At 42.3% G+C, this 18542-nt stretch overlaps 1 protein-coding gene across 3 annotated transcripts in view; it reads left to right on the top strand.

Annotated features, from left to right (window-relative positions):
- Positions 1-18542, top strand: part of TUBGCP4 (tubulin gamma complex component 4) — a 491481-nt gene that overhangs the window by 80063 nt on the left and 392876 nt on the right. For all 3 annotated transcript variants that reach the window (XM_085644307.1, XM_085644309.1, XM_085644310.1), the window contains exon 5: positions 15116-15172. In XM_085644307.1, the coding sequence (XP_085500433.1) occupies positions 15116-15172 (57 nt within the window). The remainder of the gene's footprint in view (positions 1-15115; positions 15173-18542) is intronic.

The raw sequence follows: 18542 nt of genomic DNA on the forward strand, positions 1-18542 counted from the left end.
TGGATGTCCTCAAAAGACCGGATGAACAGCGAAAAAGTAAAGTGCAAATAACATTACAACACATCTTCCTCCCTTATTTAACAAACAAAAAACAGAAAATAAAAGGTAGAAGCATAAAAGGTAGAAGCATAAATAGAAATCACACTCAAGTGATATAATCATTCAAATATGCAGGATTACGTATTTCCCTCTCGGATCTCCTCGGATATTCAACAGTAATTTTGTCACCGACATCAGAGGATTGATTTTTTGAGTGATTAATTTTACCACACACAGCGACTCTGTTTAGATTCCAATCCTTATGATCAGAGGTCCTGACTGCATTACCAAAAACTTTAATAACTTCATAAGGCTTTGAAAATTTGAACCCAGAAATACCAAAACCAGGTCGCTTAATCCTGACCATGTCGCCAACATTAACCTTAGTAGATTTAACGGCATGTCTCAGGTCATAGTTTTCTTTACTTTTCTGACAAATATGATCTTCCTTGCTCTTCGAAGAACTTAAGTCAGGAGTCACGCCTTGGTCAGAAAGAAACTTGTTGACCCATGGTGGTTCAAGGAAAGTATCGGGTTGTGTGCCACGGAACAAAATGAAAGGAGATTTGCCAGTAGCAGAATGAGGTGCAAAACGATGTACGCTAACCCTCTTGGAAACCTCCTCCTTCCCATTAAGATTATTCTGTTTTGCTAATGAGATGGTTTCTTTTATCACCCTATTGAACCTCTCAACAGTTCCATTAGACTCAGGGTGATAAAGAGCACACTTCTTGTGAAGAATGCCACAATTGGTAAGAAAATTTTCCATTTCCTTAGAAACCAGTTGTACACCGTTATCGGTCAATAAAGACTCAGGTATACCTTCTCTAGAGATTATTCCTTTTAGAAAATCTATAACAGTCCTAGTGTTTCTGGCCACCTAGAATATCGATCCATCACCACAATGACAAAGGTATCGGACCCATCTCCATGCACAGGACCCAATATATCTAGAGCAATGTCCTTCCACGGACCAGAAGGACGTGACCTCTTTTCCATCGGTTGAGTCCTGATCCTTAAAGATTTTTCACTAAGAGAACACTGTACACATTCCCTAACTAAGCGTTCAATTTGGATACCCATCCCAGGCCACCAGTAAGAAGACCGTAATCTCTCTTTAGTTTTTGGGATACCTAGGTGTGCTTCATGAGCGAAATCTAGCAGTTCTTTTCTTAGAGACACAGGAGGAACAAGTCTGTGACCTCTCCACAACATCCCTTCACCACTAGATAACTGGTCTTTTACGGACCAAAAATCCTTTACTGATAGTCCTCCTTTTTCCTTCCGATGCCACCCATCATGAATTAAATTTAACACTTCTTGAATGCACAGATCTTCTAGACAGGCAGCAGACCAGCGATCTTGGGAAATTATTTTATAATCAATCCCACAAACAAAATCATGAGGTAGACTAAAACTAGGATCATCTTGAGAGTCGAGAGCGTATCTGCAACAAGGTTTTCTGGGCCAGGAACATGTTTGACAGAGAAATCGAAACCAACAATCCATTTTGGAGATTCTCGGTGAAATCAAATCAATACCCTTGTTGGTCAAAACTTCACATACTGGTTTGTGGTCAGTCCTTACGATAAACGAAGTACCCCAAAGATTTTTTTAAAATTTCTTATTGGCCCAATAGACTGCAAGGGCCTCCCTCTCAATTACAGAATATCTGGATTCTGCACCCTTCAAACTCCTAGAAATGAACATAATGGTATTCTCAGGGTTAGTCCCCCCATGATACTAAACAGCACCTAACCCCTTAATGCCGGCGTCAGTGGAAATGACAGAACATTTAGCTGGATCAAAATTACGAGGTTTGGGAGCAGCTTGTAATTTGCATTTTAATTCAACAAATTCTCTATCACACGACTGATCCCAAATAAATTTGACCCCTTTAAGCAAATTTCTCATATTATAAGTAGTTTCAGCAAAATTCTTAAACGTATTATAATATTCTGCCATTCCCAGGAAACGCATGAGTTCTTCTTTTGACGAAGGAGGAAATCCCTGATAGTATTCACCAATTCAGCTTTGGGAACGACACCATCCGCAGTAATAGAATGACCCAAATAGTCAATTCTATCAAGACCAAATTTGCACTTTCCACGCTTGATTGTGAGTAGAGAGGCTATCCAAAACGAATCGAACTCTCTTCCCATGTTCTAATTCATCAGGGCCATAGACCAAAATATCATCCTGATAAACGCAGACTAAGTTGACTAATACCTTCTCCATAACCCTCTGAAAAATAGAAGCAGCAGAGACAAGTCCAAAGGGAAGTCTTACAAATCTAAACGTTCCAAAGGGTGTCACGAAGGAAGTTAGATCTCTAGAAGATTGGTCAAGCATAATCTGATGGTACGCGGATGTCAAATCAATGGTGCTGAACACCTTGGCACCACGCACCATGCTCAACAGTTCTGAGATATTAGGCAAAGGATATTTATCTACCAGAACAAACTTGTTGAGTTGTCTGAGGTCCACACATAGTCTCAAAGACCCATCCGACTTCCTTGTGGTCACTACCAGAGCCAACCAGGAAGTTCCCTCCACTTCTTCAATAATCCCCTGTGATTTGAGTTTTTCTAATTCTCGCAACATCTCATCCCTGACACTAAAAGGAATATTACGTACTTTGCTAGAGACAGGAATGGAGCCTGGGGACAATTTTATCTTGTGACAATACCCTCTTAAGCACCCAAGGCGGTCACCAAAAACACGGGGATATTCTTCCATTAGTTGAGTTTGTAAAGAAGATTGAAGACTTATGGTTTCTACGACCTTCTTCTCTTTGAGTATTATTGGGGGGTTGTTATTAGGATCTAACATGACCCCTAGATCTTTCTGATGCCACAAACTGATGATGCTGTCCCCCTTTTTTGAGACCTGAATTTTCCCAGACTTATAACGGCCCTCATATTGAATCAAACCAATGAAATATCCTCTTAGTTCAATAGGGTCTCCCCCATAAGCTGTGGGGTAAATATCAGCTTTAAGTAGGTTAACTTTATTACTCAGACTTTCATTAAAGAACCTACTAGAAACAATAGTAATTTTCGCCCATGAATCAAACAAAACCTTTGTTTTCTTGCCTTCAACAAGAATGTAATCTAAGGGTCCCTCGTTGCCTACTTGAACAACAATCTGACCACACTCAAAGTCATGTTGATCATTAGAACTTTCTTGCCCTATTTCATTCACTCTTTGTTTAGAGGATTTAATCCTGCAGGCTATCACAAAGTGCCCTCTTTTTTTACAGTAGGTACAGACAGCATTTAAAGCAGGATACGATTTGTCGTTTGCCCAGTGACCAGCATTATTACATCGATAACACTTGTTATCTTTATTAAACTGTAGACGAGATTTCTTTAGCCGTTTATCTTTGACTTGAGGTTTTGTTTGAAAGTCTTTCAATTTAAAATTAGCAATTGGAGTAGTGTTGGTATTGACAATTGCAACATCCTTACTGATGTCTTTTTGGATTTCTTTAACACATTCAACAGAATGTTCAATTCTCTTTGCCACGATTAAAACTTCGTCAAGAGTAGGTTCATCTTTTAACCATAACTCATAACACACCTTCTCAGTGGCACAACCCAACATGAATTGGTCCCGTATCCTTTCTTCAATAAGAGTATCGAATTTGCAAGTGGAAGCTAATCTCCTTAAATCTGTAACATAGTTTTCAATGCTCTCTCCGTCTTTTTGCATTCGTTTTCCAAAATGGTAGCAACAAATATAGTACTGACTTTGGGTAAGTAATGTAGATCTAACTTATAAATGCAAATTTCAAATTCATTGAGGCTCGCAACAGTACTATCTGGATCATTAGGAAGATGGTCAAAAACATCTTGACCCTCGGACCCAGGACAGTGCATTAGTAAAGCTGTTTTCCTTTCAACACTAAGTGACGTGCCACATACGCGAGCATATCGTTCAAAAACGTTTTCTTTTGGACCATTTTATGGGTGGATCTCCTGGAGATTGTAAATAAAAAAACGGTGCAGCTGTGACGTTCTGCATTGCTAATCTAGGGCAGAAGCGTTGGAGATTTTACTTAGTGTAATCCTATGAATAGGTTGTGGATATCAATAATAAATTAGATGAATATGTCTACTTTACTTTGAAAGAAATGCCATAGAGTATACTTCAAGGCTGTGAGAATCACAAAATTCTATAGATGTAGAGAAGTTTCTTTGAAGAAAGTTACTATGAAACTGTGCCCACAATGCTGTGCGCGTCCGCGTCAACAACTGTACACACCATGAAGCTGTGTGTCTCAGCATATACACCCCGTAAAGTTGTACTTATCAGCGCTAGAATGTAGCATGCAGAATATCGCGGTGAGCACAAATGTAAATTGAGGCTATACGCATCAGCGTGAAGTTATGTAATATTAAGCTGTGCGCATCAGCGTGCAGAATATCGCCCTGAGCACAAATGTAAGTTAAGGCTGTGCACATCAGCGTGGAGATACAAAATGGAATACTACTGCGAGCACAAATGTAACATCAAGCTGTGCGCATCAGCGTACAGAATATCGTCGTGAGCACAAATGCAGATTAAGGCTGTGCACATCAGCGTGAAGTTATGTATTTTTAAGCTGTGCGCATCAGCATGCAGAAAATCACGGTGAGCACAAATGTAAATTGAGGCTGTGCTCATCAGCGTGAAGTTATGTAATATTAAGCTGTGCGCATCAGCATGCAGAATATCGCCGTGAGCACAGATGTAAATTAAGGCTGTGCGCATCAGCGTGGAGATACAAAAGGTTCAGCTTAAAAGGTAGCCTTTCACCAGTTTCAATGCAAATGTTTCATCGCTGCTGTGCCCACAATGCTGTGCGCATCAGCGTGAAGCCATTGTTTATAAGTAGGATGTTTGTTGCTAAGCAGCAGACAAAGGCGTCAGAAAGTAGCGTAAGGCTGCATTCCAGTGGCGAGTGAAGGGAACGCCCAGACGTCAGGGAAGCCAGCGCGAACGATGAAACATGGCGCGAGGCAGCAGAAAAGGACAATGGACGCCAATGACGAAGAGCAACGGAGGCTCGAGAAGGTGAATTCAAAGGTAAACATCCATGTAAAAGATTGTTTTTCCATGAAGTTAGAGATCGAGCATTTGGATCTTTAAAGTATGTAAAACAGTATATTGTACGACAACGGTTTAAACAATAAATCATGTGAGAGAAACAAAGCGAAATTTCAGTCATCCAAACTTGAGCCAGACGATTAGGTAGAAAAGAAGGAGAAAGACCCCCACACACGAGCAAAGTTTGGCAAGAGTGAGATTCCTCACATCCAGGATCGCTTCCAGAAAGGCCTGGCATGCATAGACCACTAGCGCTTAGACAATCCTTAAAACATCAGCACCAGGCAGACTTGAAATAAGAATAACCTTACTTTCTCTTGGAGATTGAGTGGCGAAGGTGATAGCGGCAAGTTGATCTGTAAAAGGAGTGTAGTGAGTCCAAAGGTCAGCTTCTTTTGTCAGAAGATGTAGAATTTAATTTTAAGAAAGCTGGTTATCTGGAGTTGAGCTGTTTAAGTTCCCAGTCGTCGCCAGTGTTAAAAGGTGACTCCTCTGAAGGATGACAGAAGGAGAAGCAGGTTTCTTCCTGGTATTTATTTTGTAAGTAACAGGTAATACAGCTCATCCACCCAAGTGCCTCAAGCTCATCTCTCAAATCTCCACCAAATTCTAACATTGAGTCAGAGCAGCTGTAATATTCTAGAATACATGGATGTCATCAAAAGACAGGATGAACAGGGAAAAAGTAAAGTGTAAATAACATTACAACACATGGCTTTTCCAGCATTAGGATCTGACCGTTTTCTGCTGTGAGGTGATGTTCTGTTTGCCGTTATGTGGTCTTTTGCTCCTAGCGCCGGGACACTCTTCGGAGTAGCAGCGCACTTTATAAATACCATATAACATATGCAGAGGCTAATACATTCGTATCGGGCAGGCTTTATCCCCAGAAGCAACACAACTTAAGGAGATTGGCTCATGTATGGCATTCATGCACACCACAGCAGGAGGACTGTGCTCTAGCACGGTTAGATGTCGAACAAGCGTTCGACTCCATGGGATGGGACTATCTCTGGGAAGTGCTGCGGGTAATGGGGGTGGGAAAACAATTCCTGCAATGGGCACGGCTGTTATGGGAGGGTTGGTATCAAGGTCACTTGGGTTACAACGCTGCACTAGACAGAGATGTCATCTGTTCCCGTTACTTTTCGCTATGGCCATGGAGCCTTTAGCAACACTCCTACGGGTGGAGAGATGGAGGCTTTTGGGATTCAGTTGGGTGAGACAAATCATGTGGTGTCTCTGTATGCGGATATGTCCTGGAGCTTATATGGGCGATCTCTGTTTTGCTGGATGCCCTGGAGTGGTTTAGCCATGAGTTGGGGCTGCGGATTAATTGTGAGAAATCTAAACTGATCCCATTGGGGAAAGTAGCTGCACTTCCAGATGAGGAACTCCTGGAGGTAGGGCTCATGTGGGTAAGGACCACGCTCCGATACTTAGGGGTCAAGTCGGTAGAGTCAGCTGAACAGTACTTGACACTCAATATAGGCAAGGTAGTGGAAGGGTTGCGTGGGTCGATACGTTTCTTGCGAGAGCTGCCTCTGTCTCTCATGTGGAGAATAGCCCTGACTAAAATGGTGGTCCTGCCCAGGTGCCTATATGCGAAGCAGCATTCCTTCTTTCGGATTCCTCGCCACTTTTTTTTATCATACTAGGCAGGTAATTGATTGACCTACTATGGGGGCCCAAGCATAAAAGGATTAGCTTAAACACATTGCAGAGAACGTGGCAGAATGGGGGCCTGGAAGTCCCATGTCCCATATTTGGAATAATATTATTCAGCCTCGCAACTACAACACGTGGTACATTGGCTTGATGGAAATCATAACTGGGAAAAGACGCTACTGGCGGGGACGCTCGGTGGCAGGGATCTGCCTGAGCTACTAATGTTGGGGCCATGGGCGCCTGAGACTAGTCCTTATATTGTTCGACAAGTGGCAGGATATGGGAATCGATAGTTCAGAAAGTGTTGAAGAGAGCTCCGTATGCCCCGGACATGCCATTATGGATTATCCGACCCTTCCAGCAGAAATCTGCGACCATGTCGGTGCAGAAATGTCAGGAGGGGGGCTGCTTGACCATGAGGGATCTCTACGATAATCAGTACGTGACGCGGGAGCAGGCAATGGAAACCTTTGAACTGGGCCCAGGACAGTTCCTACAATATGGGAAAATATCAGGTGGCGAGGGAGCGGTGGTCAATGTTTCCGGATGAGCCCCCTGTTTCTAAGGTGTTACAGACCCTACTAATGATGGCCCAAGGACGCAGACTGATCTCGTATCTTTATCAGGCGATTCGAGAGGACGTGGCGGTCAGGACACTGCCAGTACAGGTGAGGTGGGAGGTCCGGAAGGAAAACCCCATCGCTGAAAAAGTCACAAAATCTTCAGCACACGTCTGTAGAATAATATTAAGTATCAATGCAAATATACACAAATTATAAACACAGTTTCAGAAATCTTCTCTTTCTTTTTATTCTTTTCTTTCTGATCAGCCAACACGCGTTTGGTCGCACAAACTGGGAAATCGTCCCGCGATTTTCTCAAGGCTGAATAAACTAAAATAAAAAGAAAAATATCCATTGTGACACCCTACATAAAACTTGTGTGCACAAGCTCAATTCAAATATAATCATGACACAATGTGCAAGTGCAAAAGCTTGACATGGTGGACCTATAGTCAATGATAGTGACTTTGTGAGCATCAATTTGTGAAGATAAAACAAACTAATCGTGCAAGAAAATTACATATTTAAAAGCTCTAAATCAAGTAGATAGAGAAAAACCTAATGATTAAGAAAACTCCCAAAGCCCCAAACTGTATAAGGGCATCTAGACCAAGCCACAAATATACAAGACCAAAACCATAAAGCCACCTGGGCACTGAAAGACCAAAAGGGGTGATCTCTAGCTCATCCATCTAGCCAACTACATGCATCACCATTGTGAAATTTCTTCTAAAAGAGGGTAACTTCAATGTCATTGGTAGCAACCTATGCGGAAGTAAACAAAAAAGAACAGTTAAGAGCCTGTCAAAATTCATCTTATTGATCAAATATATTCCCAAAATAGCCTTATGTATCATGTCACCACCTACTTTCCATGTGGTGATAATTCCATTCCACATGCTTTAGACTGCGAGTGAGTCTAGTATCCTTGCTTCAAAGTGAGCAAATCCATATTTTCAGTAAAAGCACACTGTAATGAGAAGGAAAAAGCTCAGATGTGACCAGCTTCCCTCACGATAAGTGCTCACTTAGATACTCTTTCAAAATCATTAGTAACTGTATGGCGCTCTAGCAGGACCCACAAGTAATAGATCCCTTAATTCAAAACAAATTCCTGCACTGTTTAAACTCTGGTTGCAAGCCCACAAACTTTAATCCTCCGCGCCATAGTGCAGCCACAACTAGATCAGTCGGTCCTCGAGTGCAAGAGTCGGCAAGGAGTTTCCCGCTCTTATATACCTGGAGCTATGATAATAGAAAGAGGACTAACTGTGCCTAAACATGGCAGCCATCTTGTAGTGTGAAAATGTCAATTCCATATACATAAGTCATTTCAGGCTTACCACAGTAGTGCTTAAACTAATCACATCCGGCGTGTGAATAACAGAACCCGATTACTGCAATCTGTGAATCGCATAGCTACAACGAAATTTGAAGTGTCCACAAATCAAAGATTAAATCTTTAGTGATATTAGAAAGTCAAACTTCCAACATATTAGTGTGTGCATTAAAGCTAGATGCAATTTTTTGATTCATAACCAGACCTAGTCATCACAATCCAACAGACCCACAAATCATGTCTAATAGACTGATACATCATCAGACGGGGCCATTGACTAGAGTGTTCATGAAAATATGTATGGCTAACTGTCCAGACATATGCGTGTTGAATCAGTAGCTGCTGTGAGAGCTTGCTAATAAAAAGCGCTCATCGTGAATGAAACCTTCTATGTTTCCGGCATGCAAAACTTAAAATCGACTGGCTTAAGCGTAAAGCCTCCAAATCGCAAATCGTACAACCTCATTGGAGCTATGTTCAAAATACTTTGTGTTTCTCCATCTCCTGGACAAAGTACAAGGATAACAGCGTTTCGCTGAGAAAGACTGTGTTAAAATAGATGAAGGGGTGAAGCAGGTGAGCACGAATATGAGGTTCAAACTCATCCAATATAATTACATACACCAGCTATATTCAACACCCAAGATGCCACATAAGATTTACCTGGAGTCTTCGGCGCTGTGTCCCATATGCGGAGAAGCGTATGCGGAATTCATCCATATGGTCTGGTCCTTGCCGGAATTGCAGGGCTTCTGGACAGAGGTCCTGACTATGTTGCGTGCAGTGACAGGGTGTGATATAGCAAGAGAGATTCAGGTGGTGCTGCTTGGCTTGTTACCCAGACCTAAGGGGAAAGGCCTGAGTAGGAGATTTGTCCTCTTGGGACTGGTATTGGGGAAGAGGCGGATTGCCATATTATGGCTGAGCCGACGACCGCACACAGAGATGCAATGGAAACGAGATATGACGGAATGGACGACAGCAAAGATGCTCAGAATGCAACAGACTAGGAGAGTTGAAAAGGTGGAGGAGGATGTGCGTGCATGGAGGGCGATGGCAGGTGAAATGGCAAATGATGCGGATAGTCAAATAAATGAGGAAGATGACGGGAATGCACAGGTAGGGCACGGGTCACTGGATACGTAGGAGACAAGGGAGTCTGCCCATTAGGATTTTATGGACAATGAATAGATATGGACTGTACGGCTATGAGATGAGTAGTTGTACTGAAAGAGAATATACCAGACTTGGTGAGGAAGGGGTGTTGGTAGTTGAGGGCAGGGTGTGTTGGGGGAGACATCACACAGACACTGGCTGGCCCCGGAAACGTAACATTGTGGATAACATGAGCTAATCCGTGGGGGCTGGAATGGGACAATGGAACATGGATGCCAATGGAGCGATTTTAGAATATGACCGGTTTGGGTAATAATACATGATGTAATCAGACTATACATGATATGTTTATTCAGTTTTGATGCTCCGCATATGTGTCCGCGAGAACAAGTAAAATGTTTTTGTAATGGTAAGGCAAAATGTTAATAAAGATATATTAAAAAAAGAAATAAAAAATACGTAATATTACCATGTTGAGTGACCTAACCATAGCAATATTGATTTATGTTAGTGATATATATATTTATAATACTGAGTGGCAGTATCCACTAGGTAGTTGTAGTTAAATCAGCTGTTCCATAGAAAAAGCGTTTTTGTGTTGCTAATAACTTTTGCACTTTTTCCAGAATATCCATGAAACTTTCCACAAAGGTGCTATGTTTTGACTAGTTTGTGCATGGAAGGTTTTGGGTTGATCCGTCAAGCAGGGGCCCAAAAAAAAGGGGAACCCAAAACGCAAAATCCATATGCAGTTTCCCTAGACTTCTTTAAGACAGGCTACAGCAAAAACTGCTCAATGGATCTACACCAAATTCGGCAGGAATCTAGTTCTTGGTATGCAGCTTGTGCTTTTTGTGATTTGATGTAAATCCATTTAGTAGTTTTTGAGACATTAAGCTTGAAAATAATTGTATATCTGGACGATTGGATCCGCAAGAGTCTCAAGGCTCTCGCGGGAGCACCAATTTTAAAATAAAGAGTTCTGATTGACCCAGGGAGCTTTATTTCATTTGGGTTATCTCTCTCTCTGATTGGCTGCCCGCAACATGAGGAAAATGTTGCTGGCAGCCAATATAGATGGTCTCCTATCATGAATATGTTTTGAAAACAAATCTGTGCTTTTTAGAGCTTAAATCATTATACTTTACCTGAACATTTCACCTAACTATAACATTACTTTAACCTTTATTTTTTTCTGCGCGGGCAAACACACAGACACACACACCCCCATAAACGAAATGTATTTCACTCAAAATACCATAATCCATATTGTACCCAGAAAACAGTGTTTATTTGCTGTCTCCATCAACATTGTTGTGGTTTACTCATTTTTTGTTAATGGTGATGAATACTTAGAAAGTCATCATACAACAGCATCAAAGAAAACAAAATATAGAATGTAAACATGCTAATTGCTACACAGGAGAGCATCCACTTTTGCCAAAATAGCATCCAGATGCAAAGGCACTCACATATACTTTCAGTTTAACTGTGAGTACACTTAAGAAAAGAAGTTATATTGCGCCCTAAAGTACGGACCTAGTTGATCTGCTTTAGCCATGATCAGTGATTGAACTGTAAGGTAAAGTGAGATCTTAAATAGTGAATCGGTCACGTGATGAAAATGTGATACAATAGCATTTAATTCATTGTGCATTTCTAAGCTTTTCAGAGAAAATAGCCACAAAACAAAAGTGCAATGTCAGTAGCTTCATTTGACTACTTTTTTGCTTCTAAAAATAAGTTATGTACAGTTAAAAAAGGCCATTGTACTTGGGTATTATTTTTTCTGATGGGCATTCTCCTTCAAAATGACTATCTTCTTTGTTGCTAGATGGGATCAAGTTGTTGAAGTGTGTTTAATATGCTGTGTGTTTAAGGCTGCAGTACCACCTCCTGTCTACAGGAGCAGAGCTGAGCAAAAAATAAATACACATAGTGAAACACAGGTCCCCACAAGGCAATTTTGTAAAAAGTTGTAAAACTTGGCACAGATGTTTCTGAACTCATTTCCAATCATTTAGAAGGCTTTACCTTGTCGGTACTTCGGTTCAGGACCCGACAGTCTTCACAGGATGAGTGTGTCATCATATTCAAGTCCCCACAAGGACAGACAGACAAACACAGAGAGACATACAGACACACACACCTAACGTACCTGTGAACTAAAGACCTGCGAAATAATAGACTGAAAACACAACCATTACTATATGCATGTAAAACGGAAATTGATGCATAAATACTTACCTTTAATATAACGATTTCAGATAAAACTTCTATAGTGTAATGACTCCTGATGTAAAAACGTTGATGTAAAGGTAACTTACTTCTAGAATGCTGTCTCCTCACATTGCATTATTTATCTTTTTGATTTTCCGGCACCTTGATCTTTTCAACTCCATTAACATCTGAATCTTGCCAAAAGTCTTTGGGACATAAGTAATTCTTAAACGACTAAACCTTTCCTAATATGCACATCACAGTGGTAGCCTGTTGGTATAGTCATAAAAACGTTATTATTAAAAGTGCATTTTCCCCGGGTAGAGACTTGCAAGTTGTCCCTAACTATTACGTCATGTATCTTAAATATTTCTTCTTTTTCCTGAAGACACACCTGAAGATTCACCTGTATGCCTCAGTCTCTATTGGACTTAGCCTGAACACAAGAGTGAAACTACCCAGCTTCCCAGCTTGCTTCTGTGATCAGTGGGGTACTTTGTAGGCTGTTTTGTCTTATTGTTATTTCAGTCTTCCTCAACAATAAAGCAAACCCATGATGATTGATAGCCTTCATAACTCAAAAGGATCCAGTGACATCTAGACTCGAGGGGCGGTTTGCCTTTTCCAAGAGCCAAATGATGTAAAGAAAAAATAATCAAAGACTTGTATCCAGATCCCTGCAGCTGTGATGGTGCTGGTGATTCGTCATTTAGGGACCAGTCTGAAAATAACTAAAAACTAGATGCTGTCCATTTTTCACTCACCGTGTCAACTTCATTTGGGCACATGACTTTCACTGATGGATTATAGATCTATTTCGTTATAAGTGCCCCTATCTCTTGATTGGAAGGCTAGAATACACATTTGAAAGTATGCAGTATCACCAGAGAGAATATGCCTGGTTTCCGAAATTTTCTCGCAATACTACTCTGAGTAAACTGTGGGTTCGCTGATGCTGTTTGACTTGTGTCCTGCTAGCACTTGCTGTTACCAAGTTCCGCCCTCTGATTACCCTAACCCAGGACGATCCAAGAATACCTTTGCGTCTCTGGTTTGTATCTGGAGTGCCCCCTTGCCAATGTTGTTGTGGGGTTTTAGCCACAGCACCTAGAAATGTAATTTTTCTTCTGGCTTCCCGCCCAACAAGGAGTTACCCTCTTACGACTCTAGGTCTATGCCAGATGAAAGTACTTGAGTCTTGCAGAGAATTTCTAGAAAAGCACAGTAGCAACATATAAACCCTCACACCTGTCAAAACATTATGGTTCAAGGCAGACTTGTCTGTAGGTAAAATAGCAAAAGTCTGCCTGTCAGGATGACAATGTTTACCAGTGAATCACCATTTGATCTGGAGCTTCTATGAAGACAGCAACATTGGTTTAATCTTGCCGTTTCTGTATAAATCATGCATTGATATTTAGACTGAGTTACAGTACCCTTAGCCTAGGCATAACTTTGGTGTTGGCCAGAAACTGGCAAATCCAGAAAGTAAATTGTCGCGAAAACCTGCAAGACTCCTCAACATTCACTCCTCAGTCTCTGATCTGATTAAAAGTGTTGAAATGTAGGGAATAAATATGGATATCCATAATGTGATTGGAGAATGATGATGAATTCTCACTGATAAATAGAAATGTTATTTTTTCATTAATTGCCTTAAGGAAGTGGGCTCCTATTCACAAATAAGTCATTGATATTACATAAGAAAAAATTGATCAGGTCGGCGCAGTGGAGTTACAGATCAATACCAAAGATGTGGATTTGTTTGCCCGTGGCAGTCACTGGAAAATGTAAAGAGTGTAGTCAGATAAAAAAAAATAACTGACCACTGCAGAACATGTGCGTCTTCTGTATGCTGCCCATCTGAGCTGCCCTTATAAATTCCATCTTCTCCTTTGGAGGTTGGTTGTAGTAGTAAAAGCAAATTACTCATGCAGCCTAGTAAATTGTGCACTCTAGCCCCCTCGGTTGAAGTGCAAGACACAGTCAAGTTTATAGTAAGCTTTAATGGTAACTCTTGCATGCCCACCACTCAGGTTCGGTTAAGGTACCTCCTGTTCTTCTGGTAATAAAAAGTTGAAAGACTCCTACTTATTTAAATATAGCTTTGTCACAGTTGTGCGTTAATCTGTTTAGAAGGGGAGGGTTTAAGAATAAAAACACAAACGTTACTGTACCTGTATGTTGTGCCATGCTGTATTTTTCATCATGAAGCAAATACTTTGTGGTAATTCGTCTAATGAAATTCTCAGGTAAATGTGATTTTACATTTCCCATTTTATTGACCAATTTCACTATCCTCGTACTGTCTTCATTGATGCAGCATGACCCCAGAGCTCCAGCCTGCAACACAATCCAACGCCACGTTCTTCCTACTGTTTCTTCTCACGTGTTGGACTGCCTCTCCTTGTCTCCAAGAGACTTTGATCTTATCTTGATCATATTTCTCCTCTCCCCTACACCAACCCTTCTCTTACTTGCCCCGCTGCTCCTAAGGCCCCCCCCCCCACTCACCCCCATGGTGGGCTTTGACACTTCTGGCTGGCACCAAGATCGCGTCTTCTGGCAGTGCCAGGAAGTGTGGTTACGTTGAAAGATATTTTTTTCTATGTACTGTGTTGTGTTCTTTATTTAAAGTCATTCAAAGAAATCCAAGCGATGAATATACTGTAAACAGATATTGCGACGATGAAGTAGCTTGTCATGTATTGCGTACTTGGATCCTCATTACGAGTGGCTCTTTAGAATCCCTGTAATTTCTTCCCTGGAATTTACCTCTATCTGAGGCTTGGTTATTTCATAGGTTATACATTTTGTTGGGAAATAACATGCAGTAATCTGATTTACCATGCAAATTCCCACATGTTTTTTCCCAGTAATCTACCCGGAGATGTGTCCTGCTAGTGGCTGGTGCAATCTCCTGGTGGAAGGCCACTCATCAGCAATTTTACCGCTATTGTTAGGTATTTTATTTATGAGCTGTATACCACTAAATGATATGGCAAGTCATAGACTCTATAGATGATTTGATTTGCTTACTAATTATTGTATGTACATATTTTGTATTGCTATATTTTAGTTCCATCTGCTCTTCCCCTCTGTGATGGTTGTTGTGGAACAGATCAAAAGCCAAAAGGTAAGTTTTAAACATAAGTGCTCCTATTTGCAACGCAGTTGTTTCCACTTGAAATCCTCGTTCTGAGCCACCAGGGCTACACGTTGTCAATAACGTAACTTTGTTAACAGTCATTGCTTCTGAATCAGTTAGTGCATGTGGAATGTCGTCTAACAGTTGCATTTCTGAGATTCACTCACAACCTAACGCAGCTGCAACACGCATTAAATCCTGTAAATTCCAGTACTGCACTGAAAGTATGCGCCCAGTTAACACACCCTCATTCAGATGTATCATAGACCCTTCTCCAACACAGCCCTATACTTGTAACCCAATGTATGTGAATTCGAAAGGCAGCCCATGCAAGATGGCGACCGAGAGCCCATTTTGTGTGAGATTGCCTTGCTTTATTTAGTCCATGATCTTCAAACAAACATGGGCCGGTGCATGGGACACCCACTGTATTTAAGAGCGTTTGAAATTGATTCTTGCTTGCTTACTTCTCAGAAACGTTCTGGTAAACTGATGAATCCAAGAGGAACATTCCAAACCCAAGCATCTCCATTTCCTGTCATCGGACTGAGGCACTCCTTGCCAGCACAAAGCATGTTAGAAAAGCAGCAGTGCAATCAAGACTCTTGTTTGCAAATGATTCCTTGCAACACAGTGCAACAGCGACACTATCTTCCAAAGCAGTGCATCTGAAACAGTAGCTCAAGAAACATTTGTTAAACATCTCTTTAAAGAACACTAACTTCTATCATAAGCTGGCACATTCTGTCTTTTCATAGTAGCTGTCCTCCTCGTGTCAGCCCCCCCTCCCCACTTCTATTCGCTTTGTCTCTTCCCCTTTGTTTCACTGATTTCCATTGCCTATGCCCAATAGAGCCTCGCCAACACCCAAACTTGATTGAGCTCCATTTAATTGCACCCAATCTAATTTTCCTGCTCTTGCAGACAGAATTTGGAAGCAGTCATTGTTATCCTTACCGTTGTGCACTGTAGCATTCTGCCTACCATGAAAAAACATAATATTAAAATCATTTACCTTCACGCCCGCCGTCTCTCCTCTGTGGTCTCTCCTCTGCTTCTCTTTCCGACTCCGAGTCCCGGAAGCAGGAAGCACACAGGCTCTTCTAAGCCAATCATGATGCTGCTGTCACCAGTATGACAGCAGTGTTGTTATTGGCTATGGGGAGCCTGTATGCTTCCTGCTTCCGGGATGGTCTGAGCGACATGGTTCGGCACTCAGACAGGGACTGGAAGCCTGGTATGTTCTCCACCCAGGCTGTACAATACAGCCCGGTGGAGAACATGCTAAGTGTGCGTGACTGTTTGGTCGGCCCAAGATGGCCGGCAAACCGTCGTATGCACTTATTGTGCACAGAACACTGTTCCTCCCTGTGACACTAGCCCACCCAATCCTAACCCGTAGCTACGAAAAATAAAATGATAATAATGTTATCATTTTATTTTCCCCTTTCCCACTGCTCTGAGAGCAGTGGGGCAACACTCCTCCTCCCTAGGGGAGGAGCCGCCACTGCACAGTGGCAGCTGGTAGTTAACGGGTGTGGCCAGTGAGTGGGATTAAAAAAAACGTTTTTTTTAAACACCTGCAGTATCCTCTGGGAGATCAGTGGGAGTCATTAGGCTCCTCCTGCTCAGGGTTTGATTCAAGGTCAAAGAGGGGCTTCCCTCCTGGCCTACTTTCAGTCCCCTGCCCACCCACTCTTTCCTGTTCATCCGACCCACTAGTTTTCTGTAGGCCATCTAACAGTAATGCCTCTAGGAGGTGTTGGGTGTTGGCACCCTTTCCTGTCTTTAACTTTCTAGAGGCACACAGTGCTTTCAGTTCTTGTAATGAAGGTTCACTGTATCTAGCAGTCAGAGAGCCACTGGCATCTCCTTTGGAAGACAATATGTCCTCCAAGGGAGTGTGGAGGGGTGTTGCACCTACCCAACCTTGTGGGAACTAAACTCTGAGTTTGGAGAAAGGGTGTGCTAGATCCTTGACTTAATTAAATTAAGCAACACAAAGATTTATCTGGTAAAACGATGCAGGCTTGTATTCCAACCGCTGCACACCAATATGAGAAGCTGGCCTGGTATATGATGTCCACTAATGTAAGTGGGCACCTTGCGCCAGTCCAGACAACCCTTATGGTGATTTAAGGGGTATTGGACAACCTTAGAAAGCTCTCTAAGTGGTAGCTGTAGACAGCAGCCTTCAGGCGTAGTCCCGGAGGAGTGTAAAGCAGCTTGTTTTACCAGAATGCAATCTTATAGTAGAGATTAAGTGAAACAGAATCACACAAGGTATTTATAAAATTAACTATTTATTATATAATACTCCCTAACACGTTTAGATATCTCCTACACGGAGATAAACACAATGCACATAATACTTTGCATAGAAATACAGTAAATGGCACTAAATACACAGTGAACCTCAGGGGGGGACCAAACTATATACTAAGAAAGTGGTATAAGAACCACGACTCTGGTCAAGACAAGGTCAAGAGGACAAAGAAATGCTGGGGACCCAAGGAACCACCCAAGATGAGTAGATATGTACCCCACAGAGAGCATGTGCCGCGTGGGAACAAAACGGCGTGCTCCCTACAACTCTACAGGTAAGTCGCGGTTGAATTTTTAAAGATTAAGGACCCTTCCCAGTGGGCCCTGAAGAAACCCTGTGGGAGACAGAAGGTTGGAGAGCCACTCCACCTATGGATACCCTAGTACCCATTTTACCTACACCAGGGAAGCCGGGTGCATACGTGTGAAGTGGTATCGGAAACCGCCATCAAACACAATAGAGGCCTTCAGGAAAGTGCTACTGTTTAAGAAGAAGAAAGTGTCCGGTGGAATCTGAAGGTGGATTCTAGATGAGAGGTACTTGCAAGCAGAGGAGTGACTAGGAGACTTGAAAGACGAATGATCTCCAATGTCAGATGTTGCAGGATGGGTGACGATGACCTTGACTCTGCAGCAGCTGTGAGGACCAGGCAATTCTGAGGAAGACAAGGAGCCGTGCCCGAGCTGTCCCACGAAGGATGCCGGGTGTTGAGGGGGTCGGTGTCTGGCGGGAGCACCAACAAGCCTTGGCAAATGCAAAAAACGCAGTAATTGAAGAAGGAGCAACATCGGGACCAGCAAGGTCCAAGGGACTCACCAAAAGCAGGGGAATCGGGGCAGGCCCGAGCACTCAGAGGAGCCCAAAAGAAACAAGTGTGACCCTCAAATGTGCCCACAGGCCGGAGGCACTGAGTCGCAAGAGGACCTCAAGCAGCTCACCAAACGATGCAGGCCACGGTGCTCACAATGCGGTGTTGCTGAAGATTCTGGTCACTGGAGGTGCTCGAGGTTGGGGCTACTTGGAGCCTGAAGA

The sequence above is a fragment of the Triturus cristatus genome, chromosome 3_1 (genome assembly GCF_964204655.1).
Source record: "Triturus cristatus chromosome 3_1, aTriCri1.1, whole genome shotgun sequence".
NCBI lineage: Eukaryota > Metazoa > Chordata > Amphibia > Caudata > Salamandridae > Triturus > Triturus cristatus.